At 41.4% G+C, this 20,570-nt stretch overlaps 2 protein-coding genes across 2 annotated transcripts; one reads left to right on the top strand and one right to left on the bottom strand.

Annotated features, from left to right (window-relative positions):
- The first annotated feature begins 1,559 nt into the window (after positions 1–1,559).
- Positions 1,560–8,253, top strand: LOC109872802 (transmembrane protein 179B-like). Its single transcript, XM_020464138.2, has 5 exons — positions 1,560–1,748; positions 6,349–6,539; positions 6,641–6,778; positions 6,916–6,994; positions 7,160–8,253. Exons 1-5 carry the CDS (start codon positions 1,653–1,655, stop codon positions 7,292–7,294), a joined length of 639 nt encoding a protein of 212 aa, XP_020319727.1. The 5' UTR covers positions 1,560–1,652; the 3' UTR covers positions 7,295–8,253.
- A 3,772-nt stretch (positions 8,254–12,025) lies between these two features.
- On the bottom strand, positions 12,026–20,440 carry LOC109872695 (transmembrane protein 151B-like). Its single transcript, XM_020464003.2, has 2 exons — positions 19,585–20,440; positions 12,026–16,235 (listed from the first exon to the last, which is right to left on the bottom strand). The coding sequence occupies exons 1-2, from the start codon at positions 19,738–19,740 to the stop codon at positions 14,571–14,573; spliced, it is 1,821 nt and encodes a 606-aa protein (XP_020319592.1). The 5' UTR covers positions 19,741–20,440; the 3' UTR covers positions 12,026–14,570.
- Between the last annotated feature and the right edge of the window lie 130 nt (positions 20,441–20,570).

Raw genomic sequence — 20,570 nt, forward strand, 5'->3', positions numbered from 1 at the left:
CTAACAGAATTCAATGTCACTTTTGTATTACAGTAAATAGCCTAAAGTTAAGGCTATCTTACAAACTAATGTAAACGTTTTTATCAGGGGCACAACTTTGGTTTTAGAATTGGGGGGGACATAATTATTTGTATTTTTTATCCGGTCGGATAAACACTCCAGACAGCCTACCCTGGCAAAAATGCAATTTCAGAAGGTGGGGGCGACATGTCCCCCCGTCCCCAGTGAAAGTTGCGACCCTAGTTTTTATTTAACCTTAAAATTAGTAACTCATCTATAGCCATATTTTGTAATCATAGAAAGAATGCTTGTCCAAGATAGCATGCAAACGTTGCAAGTCTGTGAAGATCTTCACAATATACATATCTGTGCAGAATCTCAAACAGCATTGATCACTTGCACTTGATATTTTTAATGTGATGTCAACTACAATCCAGGTCATATGGTTGTGCTGTTAGATGAAGCACAGTGATAACCCATTACGTTTTTCTATCTATACAAAATATTTGATATTGTATTCCCATTTGAACTTTGTTGTGATTTTAAATGGTTGAAAGTGCAGTAATAAAACATCAGACATTGTTTTTCCATAGTGTCACATTGGGAATTCAACAAACTTCTGGCTGTATTTTTGAGTGGGTGAATAAAGGTTGAAATCTCAGTGATCCACCCGTTCAACCCCCAGTGTTGCTCATCTAAGCAGGGGCTTTGATTTGATCTCCTGTTATTTGTTCCTTTCATTATTGTGGTACCCAGCAGATATTGAATGTCTGAGACATCCACCTCCCGATCGCTCAGGTTTAGGCTACATTGTGGAAAAGAGAACATTTGTTTGAAGTTAAGGTGTTTATATATATTTTTATTTTACTTTGAAGAAAATATTATTGGGATTAAAAATAGTAGTTTACAACCGTAGTTAAGCAACAGTTTAACTTAGCAAATCAGCAAAGAAAAGTGTTCTGCTGACAAATGTTCTCTCATCACTCTGGAATACTTACAAATTAATCACAAACAGCCAGAGACAGACGACAGCTACTGCTGATGATGCGCGCACACACACACACACACACACACACACACACACACACACACACACACACACACACACACACACACACACACACACACACACACACACACACACACACAGACAGACAGACAGACAGACAGACAGACAGACAGACAGACAGACAGACACACACACACACACACACACACACACACACATTTTCCAGTCTCTCAGAGGAGAACAATACTAGAGGCAAAAATTGGCTTTGCATTTCTGTGCATGGAATTCTAAACTGGATTATGGTTATAGAGAATCCTGGTGGAGTCCTCGGGAGTCGGGACTCACATCTAATAAGACAACAACATTGTTAGATTGTCATAAAGCATTCCAGCCCAATCTTACAATCAACCAATTATAATAAATGCATTGCATTCCTTGGCCACATTCAATTGCGGTTTATAATGAACAAAACGCTTGAATAGGTACATTGTTACAAAAAGAAAGAAAGTCAGAGCTCACAGTTAAGAGTGTCTCCATTGTAGACCTTTACGCACAATTTAACACGCTTGGAACGGAGTGCGTTGTCCGTGTGCTAGGGTGTCCTCGATGGGTATTATAGGATGGCTTTGCAGAGGTGTTCGTGATGGTGTTGCCGTGGCTGCTCGTTTTGGAGCTCGTACTTTACGCAGGCTGTTTCATCTGTGGAATAATGTCCGCTGCTTCTCTGACAATCACCCAGGTACGAATGCATGAATGTTTGAAATGTCTGGAACTTTCAGCCGCCTATGATACATTCTAAACTTGAGAACTCTTTTTATCCCTGTATAAAAAAAACTATATCAATAGAAATGTATTGACAACATTTCCACACATAGCCAAGGCTACTGTCTGCTGTCACCCTCCTCAAACCGACGCTAGGCTACTGGTAGGCTGCTAGATGTAAAGCATACATGGGATATGTTTTTATCGTCCTCTCAACGACGGGTCAAACTTTTAGCTGCTACGTCCGTTATGGGAGATTTTTTACGAGACTTTCAAGAAACTTTCTCCTATATTATGTTGTCTTTTCCTGCTTTTATCTCAGAATTTGCCACACATCCCAAAACATGGGGGCTAGCCTATAATGAGAAAAGAAATGAAATCAGCAGAGATAATCATGTGAAGTCAGTGAATATCATTGATGACTCTTCGCTAGGCCTACCGGCTTATACAATGTCTTAGTGGACTTCACCTAAATGCAAAATTGTTGCATGCAGTGACTTTGCAATAGATTAGGCTACAATTCCACATAAAAATACTACAGTTTACTATATAATACTATAGTACTTACTATAGAATTCTATAGTATTCTGTAGTAAACTGTAGTATACTGTAAAATGCTATACTGCACACTGGAGCAACCCTCAATTGTGTAGTGCTTACTACATCATTTTGTAGAATACTGTAGAATACTATACTGCACACTGTAGTTTCCTTCGATCGTGATGTTCTTATTATTGAATTTTGTAGTATACTGTAGAATAATACACTACACACTGTATCGATATGCTCATATACAGTTGATGTCGGAAGTTAACATACACCTTAGCCAAATGCATTTAAACTCAGTTTTTCACAATTACTTACATTTAATCCCAGTAAAAATTCTTAGGTGACATTTCAGAATAATAGTAGAGAATGAGTGGGTCAGAAGTGTACATACACTCAATTAGTATTTGGTAGCATTGCCTTTAAATTGTTTAACTTGGGTCAAAAGTTTTGTGTAGTCTTCCACATGCTTCCCACAATAAGTTGGGTGAATTTTGGCCCATTCCTCCTGACAGAGCTGGTGTAACTGAGTCAGGTTTGTAGGCCTCCTTGCTCGCACATGCTTTTTCAGTTCTGCCCACAAATATTCTATACGATTGAGTTCCTATAGAATTGAGATTGGGATGGCCACTCCAATACCTTGACTTTGTTGTCCTTAAGCCATTTGCCACAACTTTGGAAGTATGCTTGGGGTCATTGTCAATTTTGGAAGACCCATTTCCGACCAAGCTTTAACTTCCTGACTGATGTCTTGAGATGTTGCTTCAATATATCCACATAATTGTCCTCCCTCATGATGCCATCTATTTTGTGAAGTGCACCAGTCCCTCCTGCAGTAAAGCACCCCTACAACATGATGCTGCCACCCCCGTGCTTCACTGTTGGGATGGTGTTCTTTGGCTTGCAAGCCTCCCCCTTTTCCCTCCAAACATAACAATGGTCATTATGGCCAATCAGTTATATTTTTGTTTCATCAGACCAGAGGACATTTCTCCAAAAAGTACGATCTTTGTCCCATTGTGCAGTTGTAAACAGTACTCTGGCTTTTTTATGGCGGTTTTGGAGCAGTGGCTTGTTCCTTGCTGAGTGGCCTTTCAGGTTATGTCAATATAGGACTTGTTTTACTGTGGATATAGATACTTTTGTACCTGTTTCCTTCAGCATCTTCACAAGGTCCTTTGCTGTTGTTCTGGGATTGATTTGCACTTTTCGCACCTAAGTACGTTCATCTCTAGGAGACAGAACGCGTCTCCTTCCTAAGCGGTATGACGGCTACGTGGTCCCATGGTGTTTCTACTTGCGTACTATTGTTTGTACAGATGAACGTGGTACCTTCAGGCATTTGGAAATTGCTCGCAAGGATGAACCAGACTTGTGGTTGTCTAAAAAAAAAAATCTGAGGTCTTGGCTTTTGATTTTACCATGATGTCAAGTAATGAGGCACTGAGTTTGAAGGTAGGCCTTGAAACACATTGTTGTGGAAATGTCCTTTATTACCAAATCATGAGAAAGCAAACCACACACAAGTCAGAGTTATCATAAAGTCCATCTTTAATTATATGAGCTTCACCATAGCCCTGTGACTCTCAGATCAATTCAGTGTCCATAAATGAATTCTCTGAGAGTGTCAACATAATGGCAACTGAGATCCTTTATAGCAAAGACACACCCATCTAAACTCACATGACAAATAACAGATCTTAGGAACATTACACAAATAACCTTTTACCAGAAAAAAAGGAGTATCCTATAGCCAGACAGCATTAGCTATACATTATCCTTCAGTTTGCCCTCTTAGACAAAGTTCTTATCTCGTTCTTGGTACCATTTAGGACCAAAACATTACCTCATCCAATGGCATATATCAATTGTCAATTTCTAGATACTCCCATAAAAAATACAACCCCTCCTGGACAAGCTTACAGAGAGAAGTGACTGGCACACAGACATTGTGGAGCCACCTAACTAGTTCCCCATTAATCACACCATCCCTTCACATGGTTTAGGAATAGTTACAGACACATTCACAGATAAGACTAACCCGACCTCTCCCCTCTCTGGGCCCAAGTAACTTTCCCACATAAGCATACTATAACAATTAATAAAACATCTTATTTATCAATGTTACCTAAAGAATTCTGACTCTGCTACCACAACATCCACAGGTACACCTCCATTTGACTCAAATGATGTCAATTAGCCTATCAGAAGCTTCTAAAGCCATGACATCATTTTCTGGAATTTTCCATGCTGTTTAAAGGCACAGTCAACTCAGTGTATGTAAAATTCTGTCCCACTGGAATTGTGATACAGTGAATTATAAGTGAAATAATCTGTCTGTAAAAAATTGTTGGAAAAATTACTTGTGTCATGCACACAGTAAATGTCCTAACCGACTTGCCAAAACTATAGTCTGTTAACAAGAAATTTGTGGAGTGGTTGAAAAACGAGTTTTAATGACTCCTACCTAAGTGTATGTAAACTTCCGACTTCAAATGTATATCATTTGCGTATGTCCTGCCCATTCCCCATCCTCCCATATCACAAGTTGTGCCACTCATGACTGAAAAATGACATGCCAAGTATATACCATATATTGTGTTCCCTACAGGTTATAGAAAAGAGCAGAAGTGCTGAACCTAACTGTGCAGTCCACAGTCCTACCTAAATACTGGTTATGGACAATTTGCTATTTTAATGTCGTTCAGTAAGATTCCTCAAGGTGAAAGCCCCCTCAAAAAATATATATAATTAAAAATGATAATAAAACAAAAACACTACAATACTACAGTAAAGTTTGCAAAAACACTACAGTGCATACTATAGTTAAGTGATAATGCCTGAGAAGCCGGTGTTTGAAGGATATATTGGCAAGGGTGTTGTTAGGCCTGAGACGATATATATTATATCTAAATATTACTATATATAAATATAGTAATACTAACGTATACTATAGTATTTTTTCATGTGGGATTTTCATACAGATGGCAATGACTTTGAAATGAAATGTGTTGAGAGACAGGAAAATGAAACATGAGATCTACATTCAGAGTCCTTCCGACTGTTTCACATGGCCCAATGGCACCATATAATCGTCATCTAATGTCCTAAAAGAATATAACTGTACATTTGTGCACATGAATGGAGGAATGGAATTTCTCAAGCATTCCTCTCCAAGTTGAATTAAGCTCTTCTGTGTGTCCCTACCCAGGCCATGAAACACAGTGAGGTCTGTGTGTGACAGACCTCACTCTGTTTCCCTGCCTATTAAGGGACGTTCATTTGAGAGCATGTGTATCTCGCCATGGCTGACCAAGCTCTCTTGCTGTCAATGTCCAGTGAAGATACTTGCCATTGTTAGAGGTTGTGTAAAGTGCATTAAAACCTCTTAAGGATCCAACTTTTTTTTCTTTCAATTTTCGCCAAAAATGACATACTCAAATCTAACTGCCTGTAGCTCATTTTGAAGTTTGTGGAAATGTGAAATTAATGTAGGAGAATATAACACATCATATCTGGTAAAAGATAATTGTTGTTGTACCATCATCTTTGAAATGCATGAGAAAGGCCATTATTTATTATTCCAGCCCAGGCACAATTTAGATTTTGGCCACTAGATGGAAGCAGTGTATGTGCAAAGTTTTCAGACTGCTCAATGAACCATTGCATACCTGTTCATAATGTTGTAAGACTTCCCAAATGTGCATAATTGGTTTATTAATGCATTTTCAAGTTCATAATTGTGCACTCTCCTCAAACAATAGCATGGTATTATTTCACTGTAATAGCTACTGTAAATTGGACGGTGCAGTTAGATTACCAAGAATTTAAGCTTTCTGCCCATGTCAGATATGTCTATGTCCTGGGAATTGTTTTTGTTACTTACAACCTCATGCTAATCACATCAGCCTACGTTAGCTAAACCATCCCGCGGGGGGGAGGGGAACGACACTGATACCGTAGAGGTATCATTTAAATTGCATACTGTAGGATAGACGGTATACTGAATGCATCTGTATTGTGTCATGCAGGGCCACTTTACAGGGCAGTGCATTCTTTATGGGTCTGTTGAGTACAACACATCTGGCCTGATCCTGGAGAACCCCAGCCATCCTTCCCTCTGCTACTTTGTGTCAGCCATCTCCGTGTCTGTGGCCATCTACTGCTTCTGCCTCACCATCTACTGGATCTACACCAGCTGTGTGGAAGAGGAGGTCAAGAGGTGAGAGACAGACTTTCCATGCCTAGTAGTGTGGCAGCAAAGCAGAAATGATTTGATTTGTTTGTTGTGGACTTTCTTTACTTCCTGTCCTGCACCCCCAGGGAAAGACTGTGGCTGAATGTGACTCTGGGGGTGTGTATGAAGATATTGTTTTTCCTGGCGGTGTCAGGGTGTACCCTGAGGATCGGCAGGGACCGCCTCTGTCTGTCTGCCCTCCACAACGTGCCATCCATAACCAGGTGAGATGGCTGCCTTTTTTCCCTGTCTTCTCCCGTATCACCTCTTTGCTCAGTGTCCTCTTGTTTCTCATACCATATGTGAAATGTGAAATATAGTATGCCATTCTTGTTCATTTGGAGGACTTCTTTCATTTCAGTTGTGAAGAAGCTGAGAATAAAACCTGGGTCAGTCCCTACAATGGAAGTCAGTTCTACACGGGATTGTATAATGCAGAGGTCTGTCCTGACACTGTGCATATCATAATATTAACTAACACATCAAAACATTATTGCCTTATCAGACCACAAGCTGTTTCAAAACCACAGATCATGTGTTGTCGTTGTTATTTAAACCCATGTATTTTATTCTTCATCTCTGCAGTCTTCTTTTGTCTTTCCCAGAAGTCCGTGTGGGTGAACTTCTTCTTCTGGGTGCAGATCGTGGTGGTGGTGTTTGTCCAGAAACGTCAGGGGTTAGGCTCAAGGTCAGAATGGAGCGTGTCTGAAACAGAGCCCTTCTTCCACCGTCCTGTCTGACCCTACCGACCACACCAAGCCAGATGGGTGCCATAATGGTTGTGTTCCTCTGCTCAGATGTTGCTGACGAATGCCAGATCTTACAACACATACATAGGTATTTTACGTATCAGCTAAACCAAATGTTTTAGCACGTTATCACAGTTGATGACGTGGCACACAACCATTAGTTGATGCATGCAACGTCTGAGCAGGGCAACACGACCAATGTGTCCTTGAATACAGTTCCTTGCATGCAACAACCTAGTTTTGTCCCAAGCTCAAGACAGGGATAACAGTGGGTCATAAAACCGGTTGTACTCAATTATTGGTAATGTAATTAGTTTCCACTGCAGTATGAAATAGTCTACCATACACATTTTACTTAAATTGGCTGAATTGGCCCCGACTCTGTCATATGGATAAGTCCTTTTATTAAATATAAAACTAAGATTCCTTTTGATAAAGCCACTCAGTACTGACATTAAAGGCATTACAACCTCTAATTTAGGCCAGCAATGGGGTGCCCTAACTACAATGTGTTTTCCCTTTGGAAGAGTGGGAATAGTACAATTAACATTGGAGGTAACTTCTTCCATTTTTGTATACTTATCAGTTTAACCAATTAGTTACACAATTCAGTCACTTCCTGTTACGTAAAATGACCTGCTCAATGTATACTGATTGATGTAACAGCTGTGAAAGTCAAACATTTCCTGTGTTTTTCATGTGTTTTTGTCAAAGCAAAATCTGTCATTACTAAAATCTTTATTGATTATGAAGTCATTATTAATGAAGTACAGTTACATTGTTACTAGTTATTTTCTAGTACTGAATATGAGTTACAGTGGGAACATTTTACGAGAAAAAGGTTTGCAATATTGTTCCAGATTCACTCCATCACAACCTTCATAAATGGCATTAACTACAGTAAGTCTCCATTCTCAACCACTGACACATGAAATAAATGTTTTGTCATACCCGTGGTATACGGTCTGATATAAGATGGCTATCAGCCAATCAGCATTCAGGGCTCAACCCACCCAGTTTATAAATGGCATTAACTACAATAAGTCTCCATTCCCAAACACTGCCACATTTAGTCCCTCCTCTCAACATCAATCCATCCCTCTCCACTCTGCCCTCTTCTTTACTCCCTCTCTCTCTCAATCTCTTACAGTTGCTTGCTGAGTTTGCAAGCTTGTCTTTCTTTTGCTTCAACGGCGGACTTGGTGTCCAGGAGCTGCTCCAGCTGCCTGCGTTTGTTAAACATGTCTAGCTTTGCTACTTCTCTCTGCTGACCCAGGCCCTCCCCCCTCTGATGAGCTTTCACTAGGGCCAACTGTGTGCTCTGCTCATGGCACTCGGCCCTTAGCCGCGTTGCCTCTGCCAACAGGCTCTACATGTTGTTCAAAACAGAATTCACCTGCTCCTGAGACATTGTATGGGCCGGGGTAAAGTGAAATATTGAAGGAAAATCACTGAGGATACACACACACACACACACACAGATCTGGCAACAACCAAAGTACAGCATAAAACATCCTACTTGGATTTGCACTGAGGTGTAGCCTAGTGATTCAACACTATCTTAAAACCACTAAATATGAATAAACACTGAAATGTTCATGACAGCAGCATCAGTCTGATTCATCAGCCCATGAGACGTCTGCAGGTAGCTTACTGTGGAGCTTATCTCTCCCCAGTGCTAGTAACGTCAGCTAACACATTTCAAACACTCAGACACATTTTCAACCACAAAAGGACAGTGTTACATTTGGCGTCATAAGTGAAGCCAAAGTCATTTCTGGATAACACGTTGCATGTGACAATAAAACATTCTATGTAATTGTAACTACCTGCATAATTGCATTATAATTACATTGTGGTTACCAAAGTTATTGCATAACTGCATTGTACCACGTTTTGCTTTCAGAGTTTAAGCACTTTGCTCTGATTTATACAAACTCATAATACTGAATGTATGTCTATAATCTTGGAAGGGCCACTTACCAGTGTGAAAATGGTCACATCTGAAAATGGAACATGTGCTGCAGCAGTTTCTTCTCTCCTCTTCACCTGAAGGGTTTGTACCTATACTTAACAATTACTGGTAGATTCCCATGCAGCTGATGTGCAGACTCTCCTTTGTCATATGAAATGTGACGGGTGCCTAGCCCTTCAAAACAAGCTTAGGGTCGGAGGGAGGGAGAGTAGGAGCCAAATGAAATGAGATTGGTTGCTTTGCTTGCATGCAGACAGTCATGCATGGATGTAGTGAGAACCAAAACCAACACTTCTAATTCTTAAAAAAAAATCTATATATAAATCTGGTCACAATATGTAGGTACAAAAACACTGGTTACAACAACAGTAACGGTAGACCTGATGGTATTTCAAACAGTTACTGTGCTTGTCACTAGAGGGAGATGTTATTTCCCATATACACCGGTAGTTTAAAATAAAATAGATTGCACTGTTATTCTCAGTCAATATAGAGAGCATTATTATCAGTTATCAGAACATGTAGATATATCCAGACTTACTTTATTAGTGCTTCTGTACCACCAACACCATCATAATCATCATGTTCATCAACAACAATTTGAATTTGTACTGGTAACACATTAGACACAGCAGAATGAATACATACAGGACTCTTTTTAAGATAAGGTGTGGTTTTAGAGTGCTGATGGGATTGAGTTGAGTCACCCAACACACTTAGTTGTTCGGCACCTCTGTCCTCGACCGTGTCAATATCTTCATACTTGTAAATGTTTACATGGCCATTCTTTGAAATGTCGGTCCACATTCACAAAAATGTATCGCTTTATTGTTATTATTGTGCTGAATAATTTGTGCACCTACTGGCATGTGTGTATGCTGATTAGAGGTCGACCGATTATGATTTTTCAACGCCGATACCGATTATTGGAGGACCAAAAAAAGCCACTGCCGATTAATCAGCCGATTAATTTATTTGTAATAATGACAATTACAACAATACTGAATGAACACTTATTTTAACTTAATATAATACATCAATAAAATCAATTTAGCCTCAAATAAATAATGAAACATGTTCAATTTGGCTTAAATAATACAAAAAGAGAAGAAGAAAGTAATATGTGCCAATATGCAATAAGTGCCATGTATGTGCCATGTAAAAATGTGTGCCATGTAAAAAAGCTAACGTTTAAGTTCCTTGCTCAGAACATGAAAGCTGGTGGTTCCTTTTAACATGAGACTTCAATATTCCAAGGTAAGAGGTTTTAGGTTGTAGTTAATAATAATTTATAGGACTATTTTTTTCTATACCATTTGTATTTCATATACCTTTGACTATTGGATGTTCTTATAGGCACCTTAGTATTGCCAGTGTAACAGTATAGCCTCCGTCCCTATCCTCGCCCCTACCTGGGCTCGAACCAGGAACACATCAACAACAGCCACACTTGAAGCAGCGTTATCCAATGCTCCACAAAAGCCGAGGCCCTTGCAGCGCAAGGGGAATAACTACTCCAAATCTAAAAGCGAGTGACGTTTGAACCGGTATTAGTGCACAACCAGCTAACTAACTAGCCATTTCACATTGGTAACACCAGTCATTAGGCTGATGAAGTCATAAACAGCGCTGTGCTTGCGAAGAGCTGCTGGCAAAACGCACTAAAGTGCTGTTTGAATGAATGATTACGGGCCTGCTGCTGCTCAGACTGCTCTATCAAATCAGACTTAATTATAACATAATAACACACAGAAATACGAGCCTTTGGTCATTAATATGGTCGAATCCGGAAACTATCATTTCGAAAACAATCATTTATTTTTTCAGTGAAATACGGAAACGTTTGGTATTTTATCTAACGGGTGGCATCCCTAAGTCTAAATATTCTTGTTACATTGCACAACCTTCAATGTTATGTCATAAATAGCCCACCCATTTTTACCTACCTCATCCCCACCATACTGTTTTTATTTATTTACTTTTCTGCTCTTTTGCACACCAATATCTCTACCTGTACATGACCATCTGATCATTTATCACTCCAGTGTTATTAATCTGCAAAATTGTAATTATTCGCCTACCTCCTCATGCCTTTTGCACACAATGTATATAGACTCCCCCTTTTTTTTCTACTGTGTTATTGACTTGTTAATTGTTTACTCCATGTGTAACTCTGTGTTGTCTGTTCACACTGCTATGCTTTATCTTGGCCAGGTCGCAGTTGCAAATGAGAACTTGTTCTCAACTAGCCTACCTGGTTAAATAAAGGTTAAATAAAAAAATAAAAATAAAAAAAATAATTACGTAAAATTCTGGCAAATTAGTTCGCAATGAGCCAGGCAGCCCAAACTGTTGCATATACCCTGACTCTACGTGCAATGAACGCAAGAGAAATGACACAATTTCACCTGGTTAATATTGCCTGCTAAACTGGATTAGTGATTATGATTGATTGTTTTTCATAAGATAAATTTAATGCTAGCTAGCAATTTACCTTGGCTTCTACTGCATTCGCGTAACAGGCGGGCTCCTCGTGGAGTGCAATGGTTAGAGCGTTGGACTAGTTAACTGTAAGGTTGCAAGATTGGACCCCTGAGCTGACAAGGTGAAAATCTGTCGTTCTGCCCCTGAACAAGGCAGTTAACCCATCGTTCCTAGGCCATCATTGAAAATAAGAATGTGTTCTTAACTGACTTGCCTCGTTAAATAAAGGTATAACAAAAATAAAAATAAAACGTTTTTTTTTTCTAATCGGAAATAGCGATTTCCGATTGTTATGAAAACTTGAAATCGGCCCTAATTAATCGGCCATTCCGATGAATCGGTCGACCTTTAATGCTGATGTATAGTGTGTCTTAGCATGCTCAGTTTTTGGCTATGGTCCCAAGCCTTCCGAGCATCGATCACATATGGTGCTCCTAATGGCATCAGCTGAGTGAGGGGTGGGGGGTTGGGGTAGTGTGAGTGTTAGTGTGAGTATGTACTCTACTGCATTAAATCCATACTTGATCATGATGTATAATTGCAACATTGGGCAGAACTGAGACATGGGAAAAGCCCTTTTGAATTGTGGTGAAGGGCAAATTGCTGAGAGGGATTTTTTATTTATTAAAGAGATAATCTTAAAAGCATAAAATGCAAAATTGTGCACTTAACTCTTAAAATATGATTTACTATAGCTCTGATGTCATATCATGGACAATATTGTTGGCCTCTCGATCTGCATGTTCTCGAGGAAGGCGAGTAGGTGACATAAGCCTCATCACGACTAGTGTATTGGCTAAATTGATTATTTGTTTTACATCTAAAAGTAATATCAAATCTTATTACAACACTCTCTTTGTGGAATGGTAATACTCTCTTTGTGGAATGGTAGTACTCTTTGTGGAATGGTAATACTCTCTTTGTGGAATGGTAATACTCTCTTTGTGGAATGGTAATACTCTCTTTGTGGAATGGTAATACTCTCTTTGTGGAATGGTAATACTCTTTGTGGAATGGTAATACTCTTTGTGGAATGGTACTAATCTCTTTGTGGAATGGTAATACTCTCTTTGTGGAATGGTAATACTCTCTTTGTGGAATGGTAATACTCTCTTTGTGGAATGGTAATACTCTCTTTGTGGAATGGGACTACTCTCTTTGTGGAATGGCAATACTCTTCTTGGTAGAATGGGACTACTCTCTTTGTGGAATGGTAATACTCTTTGTGGAATGGTAATACTCTCATTGTGGAATGGTAATACTCTTTGTGGAATGCTAATACTCTTTGTGGAATGGTAATATTCTCTTTGTGGAATGGTAATACTCTCTTTGTGGAATGGTAATACTCTTTGTGGAATGGTAATATTATTTTTGTGGAATGGTAATACTCTCATTGTGGAATGGTAATACTCTTTGTGGAATGGTAATACTCTCTTTGTGGAATGGGACTACTCTCTTTGTGGAATGGCAATACTATTCTTGGTGGAATGGAACCACTCTCTTTGTGGAATGGTAATACTCTTTGTGGAATGGTAATACTCTCTTTGTGGAATGGTAATACTCTTTGTGGAATGGTAATACTCTCTTTCTGGAATGGTAATACTATCTTTGTGGAATGGTAATACTCTCCTTGTAGAATGGTAATACTCTCTTTGTGGAATGGTAATACTCTTTGTGGAATGGTAATACTCTTTGTGGAATGGTACTAATCTCTTTGTGGAATGGTAATACCCTCTTTGTGGAATGGTAATACTCTCTTTGTGGAATGGTAATACTCTCTTTGCGGAATGGTAATACTCTCTTTGTGGAATGGTAATACTCTCTTTGTGGAATGGTAATACTCTCTTTGTGGAATGGTAATACTCTCTTTGTGGAATGGTAATACCCTCTTTGTGGAATGGTAATACTCTCTTTGTGGAATGGTAATACTCTTTGTGGAATGGTAATACTCTTTGGGGAATGGTAATACTCTTTGTGGAATGGTAATGTTCTCTTTGTGGAATGGTAATAATCTCTTTGTGGAATGGTAATACTCTTTGTGGAATGGTAATACTCTTTGTGGAATGGTAATACTCTTTGTGGAATGGGAATACTCTCTTTGTGGAATGGTAATACCCTCTTTGTGGACTGGTAATACTCTCTTTGTGGAATGGTAATACTCTCTTTGTGGAATGGTAATACTCTTTGTGGAATGGTAATACTCTTTGTGGAATGGTAATACTCTCTTTGTGGAATGGTAATACCCTCTTTGTGGAATGGTAATACTCTCTTTGTGGAATGGTAATTGCTTATTTTTTATTGGCATTAGAGTTTTGTTCCGCATCTAACAGGGAGTTCTGTAAGTTTACACATTATACAGTGCCCCTTGAATTAATCTAATAGCTTGGTGAAAAATGAACTACTCCTGATGTTAAGCACTAACTCAGCAGCTCCTTGATACTTCCATACATTAATGAACAAAGATACAAAGCGATTGTTGTTCATTGTGGACAATGGGACACACATATTACTGTCTCTTTAGGAAGAGCAACTACATAACTGTCATTTAATCTACTGTGACACAATAGTTTTGTTTCCCTACACATCTTTCACTTACAGTACTGCTTTCTCGCAGGTCTGGAAAGCATGATTTTTCCATTTGTTTTCTTTCTCCTTCCATACCCCTCTCTTTAACAACCCTTTTGATATCGCCACACATTCTTCCTCCGTCCCTGTTTTCTTCTCCTCTCCTCTCTCTAATTTCTTGCATTATCCTGAGCAGATTTGCATATCTGCTCTACTGTACATCACCTTCACCAATCACAGTGACTATCCTGCGTCAAGGTCCTCCCCTCCATGACAGCTCTCCTCACCGTGGACAATCAACACAGGTAAGTGGAGAGCTTCCTGATAGGCTGGTGGTGTCTCTGTCACACATGCCACTCCCTGCATGATCTCGGTCCTCACTCTCTCTAGTTCCTGCTCTCTATCCTCCTCTAGCTGCAGACTATTCTCGTCCACTTCATATCCTTCTGACTCCAGGACCCCTCTGCTTTCTTCATTAGCCCGGCGGAGGCCCAGTCCCAGAAACCCACCACCTTCATCCCCTCTACTCCCCATCCCTGCACCAAGGCTCCGGGAGTGAAACAGGCAGGTCTGGCGCATTGTGTGCAAACGGCCCAGAGAGAATCCACTGCGGCTGAGGGCTAACCTTCCTCCTTCCATCCTTCCCACGGTCCCATATGTCAAAGATCCTGCCCCCATTACCACATTTCCCCTGACTCGCGAGGGGAGCGAGGAGCTGCTGGTGGACCTGCAGCAGTGTGGGCAGCTCTGTAGGACGTAGCTGGAGCTCTGCCTCATATGGACATGTGTTGCCCCGGTAAACGCAGAGGGCAAAGAGGTTGTGTTATTGGTGTTCAGGTCCATCAGCAAGGCCTCTGAGTAACTGGGCACCATCTGCTGGTTACAGCGAATGTGCCACTCCAGTTCAGTGATATCCACAGTGTTGACCCTCGATATGACACGTAATCTGGGGCCACCGCGTTGCCCATTCTCCTGGCCTAAGCGGTAGTTGCCCATCTCAGTGCTGTCATTGTCATTGACTTCCTCGTTCTCACCAAACAGCTTCTCCACATGGTAGTGAACATACGCCGTACGGTACTCTGACACCACCCGTAGTGGCCAGGACAACATCAGGGCTGAGATCAGCCAATACATGCGCCGCCGAGAGAACCAGGGCGGCCACGCCGGGTTAGGAAAGGCCAGCATGTGCTCACGGAAGTCCACGTTCTTCAGGTGCATGCCCTCCCGTGCCTCCATGTAGTCATCCAGACCCTCGTTCTCTGCGAAGAAGCGTGCGCGCTGAGTGAGGTAGGCGGCTTCGGCATGGGCACTGGCAAAGCTGAAACACTTGGTGAAACGAAGGCGTACAGCCGGGTGCTCCAGAAGGCCAAGCAGCTCTTTGGATACATCCTTTACACCATGTTGAGCATAGTCAAATTCAGAGCTGGCTGCGTGTGTATTGACCCGCTCATGGTACACCTGTGTGGTGGTGTAAGCGTCACCATTGCGGTATCGAGTCACCTGCCGTGTCCGTCTCACATAGTGATAGCTGATGGCCTTCCACCAGATACAGGGCATGGCCTGCTGCAGCCTCTGGACCCTGTTGTACACCTTGCTGATCTTCACCCGGGCCAGAGAGGATGTTTTAGAGAAGCAGTGCCAGCACTCCACCAGGTAGACCAGGTACAGCATGATCAGAAAGGCCACCGGGATGTAGACGTAGCCGTTGGAGCAGGGGCTGTCATGGTAGAGGCGGGCGCGGACGCCGTAGTAGAGGCCGTGTTCATCGGCAGCCATGACGGTGACACGGGAGAAGGAGCACCATCCCAGCGTGGCGAAACAGCCGAACATCAGCAGCGTGAGGAGCAGGCACTTCCAGTGGGACTCTCGGCATAGGGACCCGGGAAGGGACTGTTTACAGGGACGCTGCTACGTGGGGAAGGGATAAGAGACAAGGTAAAGCGAATGGTGGGGGGATGGAGGGTTGGGTACAAATATGAGAAGAAATTCGGTTTAGATTTTATAAATGAGTAAGGTAACCAATGGGATCAGGAGCACAGGTTTAAAGTTGGGCAAAGGAAGGGATGTGAAAGTGGAAAGGACTTTGAAAAAATGATGGCGTAAGTGGTGGGAATGGGGTTTTAATGACGATAAAACATCAAACATTATGACTTGTATGAGGGATGATAAAAAGGAGAGGAACAGGATTGAAGGACATACAATGGGAGAGGCAAAAAACAAAACAAGGAAGGGATGTTAAAAATGGATTTTTCTGCAAGAAACAGAAACAGAAAAAACAGAACACATATTAAGGATATTCCATAAGAATACAGATGATTGGGCATCGATCAAAATGCATTTTTATGTCAAACAACATTAATAAACATCAATGTTGTCCTCTCATGCTTCCCTGCTCGTCCAGAGATGGACCATTCCAGTCACTTGAGGCATGGACACATTTCCTGGCAGAGTGAAACCCAAACCATGCAGCCCCTTTTAAACACTTGGTTTTTCGTGGACACTGGATGAGGCTGATGCTTTTAGACCTCATCAACAGAGAGAAAGAAGGAGAGTGCGTTCAGATTTATTTTGCCAGTGGAGGTTAGTGGTACTGTGGCCATTCATGCTCCCCATGGGAGGATGCACATGGACAGTGAGCAAAGTGGAAGAGCGAAACATGCAGTGACACTATTGGCCACACAAAGAGCATTGAAAATAACCAAAAGGCAAACAAAGACAGAGATACAGATAGATAAGAGCTGAGCTCAGAGTATCTGTCTATCTGCTTCATTTTTTTAAGCAGTCAAATGTGCCTCTCGCAGCCATGACAGTGCCCTTGCAGGGAAGATTTGTTTTCCTAAAAGGTAGGCTGCTATCCAAACAGTAGCTCAGAGGAGGTGTGTTCCTGCTGGCAGAGTTACAGGGGTTTCATTGTGCCTGCATTACAAGGACAAGGGAGCTGAGTGAAAGGGAGAGACCATTTAAGTTCACCATGACCCTAGTGCCTCACTTATTACAGATGTTGTGTGTGTCTATCTATAATAATGATGGGTCAACTCTGCACTCATCTCCCACTTAAAGCCATTTAGAGAGGAAGAGATGAAGAGAGGGGGAGTGAATGAGAGAGGGATGGATAGTTTACGATACATGATGTTTGATAATGGTCAGGGCTAGGAACATCATGCTTTTTCCACTGTGCTATTTCTCTACCACTTGATCGCTTTTCCTTCCACTCCTTACTGACATTAGCATTATGAAACTACTTCTGTAGAAAAGTCGTTTTTGCTCCTTCTTACAGCCATAAGGACAAGGACCACATATTCACCTATCAAAGCAAGTAGCCAAAATGACAACCTGGACATATGGGTAGACATAACATAGAAAACGAAAATCTATCACACTCAAATTAGTATGGTATGTTACATTTGGTATGGTATGTATTAATTTCTGGATGTCCATCATCCATTTTGTATGTTATGTTAAGAATCACAATTTGTTGTGGCTAACGTTAGCTAGGTGGCAAGGTTAGGGTTAGCTAAGATGCTAAGTAGTTGCAAAAGTTGCTAAGTTTTCCGTGATGAGATTCGAACACGCAACCTTTGGATTGCTAGATTTATATGCCACCGACCCCCGAATCTATCAAACTAACCACCCACACACCGCCCTTTTGTTTTTGCCTTAAGTAACCTTCTGTCTTTTGTAACCATACCAACCAGTAACATAACGTACTAATTTGAGTGTCTAGTCTATGAGACAAGCCTGAAAATGAAGAATGGTAGCTGGCAGATCAATACAGAAGAGAGACAGAGTGGACAAGTATTTTCTTGTTATAGAAATAAATCCCCCAGAATGTAACATATCCCGATGCAACAACAGAAAGGTAGAGAATATAGATTTATGTAGGTAAATATAGAGCATTTCAGTTTCACTCAACCGCTGTAAATGATTTATCAAGCCTAAGAACTACTGGCCTGAGAGACAGCTTTATTGGGAATGGCTCTCAGATTAGAGGCAGACAGTAACATAATGTGAGTTTGTGCGTGTGTGTGTGTAGGGGCCTGGCTTCCCCTGCCTTACCCTCACTTTGAGATGAAGGGCAAAGCAGAGGAAGGGAAAACAGAGAGATGGCCTGCACATCTCTCTACTTCTCTCTAACCCCACAACATTCAATAGAGCACAAAGGCCCCTCAATAATAAATGTAACCCCCCCCCCAAAAAAAATCACATTACCACACGCAGAATTGTGCTGATTTACCCTGACAGAACATATTGACATCGGATGTGCAAATATCAGCCATGCTCATGGGATAGTAAGGCATTATAACACGAGACATGTTGCTTATGTAAACAGGAACACTTAAGAGCATTGATATGGTTGTGTCAGTATAATACAATCATTATCAAAACTCAATAGTGCTCTCCACTTGGCACCATCTCCATCTCTGTCTCTCTTTTATCGATCACCCTGTAACATAAGATCTGAGGTTATAGCCCAGCAACTCTGACTACTACTCAGACAGACCATAATTAGTGACCTTAGACTATAATGTGGACTGATGCTATACCGTTCATTGTAATAAGTAATCCCCAGAGAAGATATGTCTCCTAATCATGATTATGAGGAGTTGAATATCAAGCAGTTGTATGTGGCATTCATATCCCGGTACAGGCAAATAGATGAGGGGGAGCTCAATCGTTCACCCCCACTTCGACTGCAATGCAGTTGCGTCCCTCCATTTGCCCGGGGTGACTCTTCAAGTAACCTTGTCAAATACACGCACTAAAAATAAGAACGTGACTGGGACTACTGTAAAAATAAGAACTACTGTAAAAACCAGCGGGACTCTGATACAACTCAGACCCAACAGAAATGCAGAGGTCTGTTTGTGCTCAACATGTTGGTTAGTAAGAGGATAACTGTGAGCTGAGTGGTAACTTAGGTTGAGTAACCAATTAGCTTGAGCTTTCCACGCAGTGCAAACCTAATATGATATGAATTAAATATTCCTGCAATCGCGCATTCTATAAAATGACAATTCTAAATTGTCATTTTATTAGCCTGTATATAGTAGCCTGTGCAGTAGTTTCGTCCCACAACTAGGCACTACGCATCTGTAAACAACACAGTCAAATTCAGAATCGCTAATATAAATGCCTAGTTGCGAAAGGAAGCTACCTATGCACTAGCGTCCAACAATACACAATTACACACACAGGAGCGCGCGAGAGCACACACAAACACACTTCCCAAACAACCCAACCTATACTAATGATCTACCTCTTCTCTTCTGTCCCCGTTCAGTAAGGGCGCTTCTCCGGTAACGTTCACCGCAGGCATTATTTTGTTCCTCACAAGCAACGATTTGACCGTGAGCATCGGGATCTGTCCGAGACTACGAAAATCAGGGGGTCCAGAGTCGGGGCCGCCCCGCATGACAACTCAAGCCTCATGTATGAATACGATCCTCCAAAAGCAAACGTCTTCCAAGCATGAAGCTTCCCTCCTGCCAGGTTATTACCGCACCTCCTACAATTGCCCCAACGGCTTGATTCGATCATGTCCTACGTGTCATGTCACACGATCGCGGGACAGTGAAAAACAAAAAATTCAGGTGTTGTTTCTCGGGTGCCCGTTAAGTCACCAGTGCCACATGTGGGTGTATTGTTAATGTATTGCTGTCGCCTAGCCTACTTCTCCACAGTAGCCTTCTCTATACTAGTTCAATTGGGTCACTCCATTGGCGCCAACATGGACTATCGAGCGGAGGAACAATGATGGGAGGAAATATATCGCGAGAGACATCCCGTTATTATTTGATAGGCAATTTAGGCTATACCTCCTGATGCAGCTATATCGGTTAAGTGCGATAGCATAGCACGCCATTTATCCGTAAATATATCTTCATCCCCCCATTCAGAAATTATGTTCGCCAGATAATTTTGCCCTCCTCCCTTCTTGCTTTTGGTTCATGTGTTTATCCCGTGTTCACCTGCACATTTAATCGTCGATGGTTAGAGCTGACGTCACCCAGTTACGAGACATAGCCTACCGGTAAGCGTGCATCATCTTCTTAAATGCCTACATAAGTGCAACATTTTAATTAGGCCTAGTTCGAGTGGCTATATCATAGCCTAGATATTGTGCGCTTGATGTGCGCCGGTGAGCAAATCCTCCTTGTACATTGGAACAGTCTGATGAACTTTGCACATCGCTCTATTCACCTACATTTCACGATCACTAGTTCAATGGGAAGGGCAGGACTA

The sequence above is a fragment of the Oncorhynchus kisutch genome, linkage group LG28, assembly GCF_002021735.2.
Source record: "Oncorhynchus kisutch isolate 150728-3 linkage group LG28, Okis_V2, whole genome shotgun sequence".
Taxonomy (NCBI): domain Eukaryota; kingdom Metazoa; phylum Chordata; class Actinopteri; order Salmoniformes; family Salmonidae; genus Oncorhynchus; species Oncorhynchus kisutch.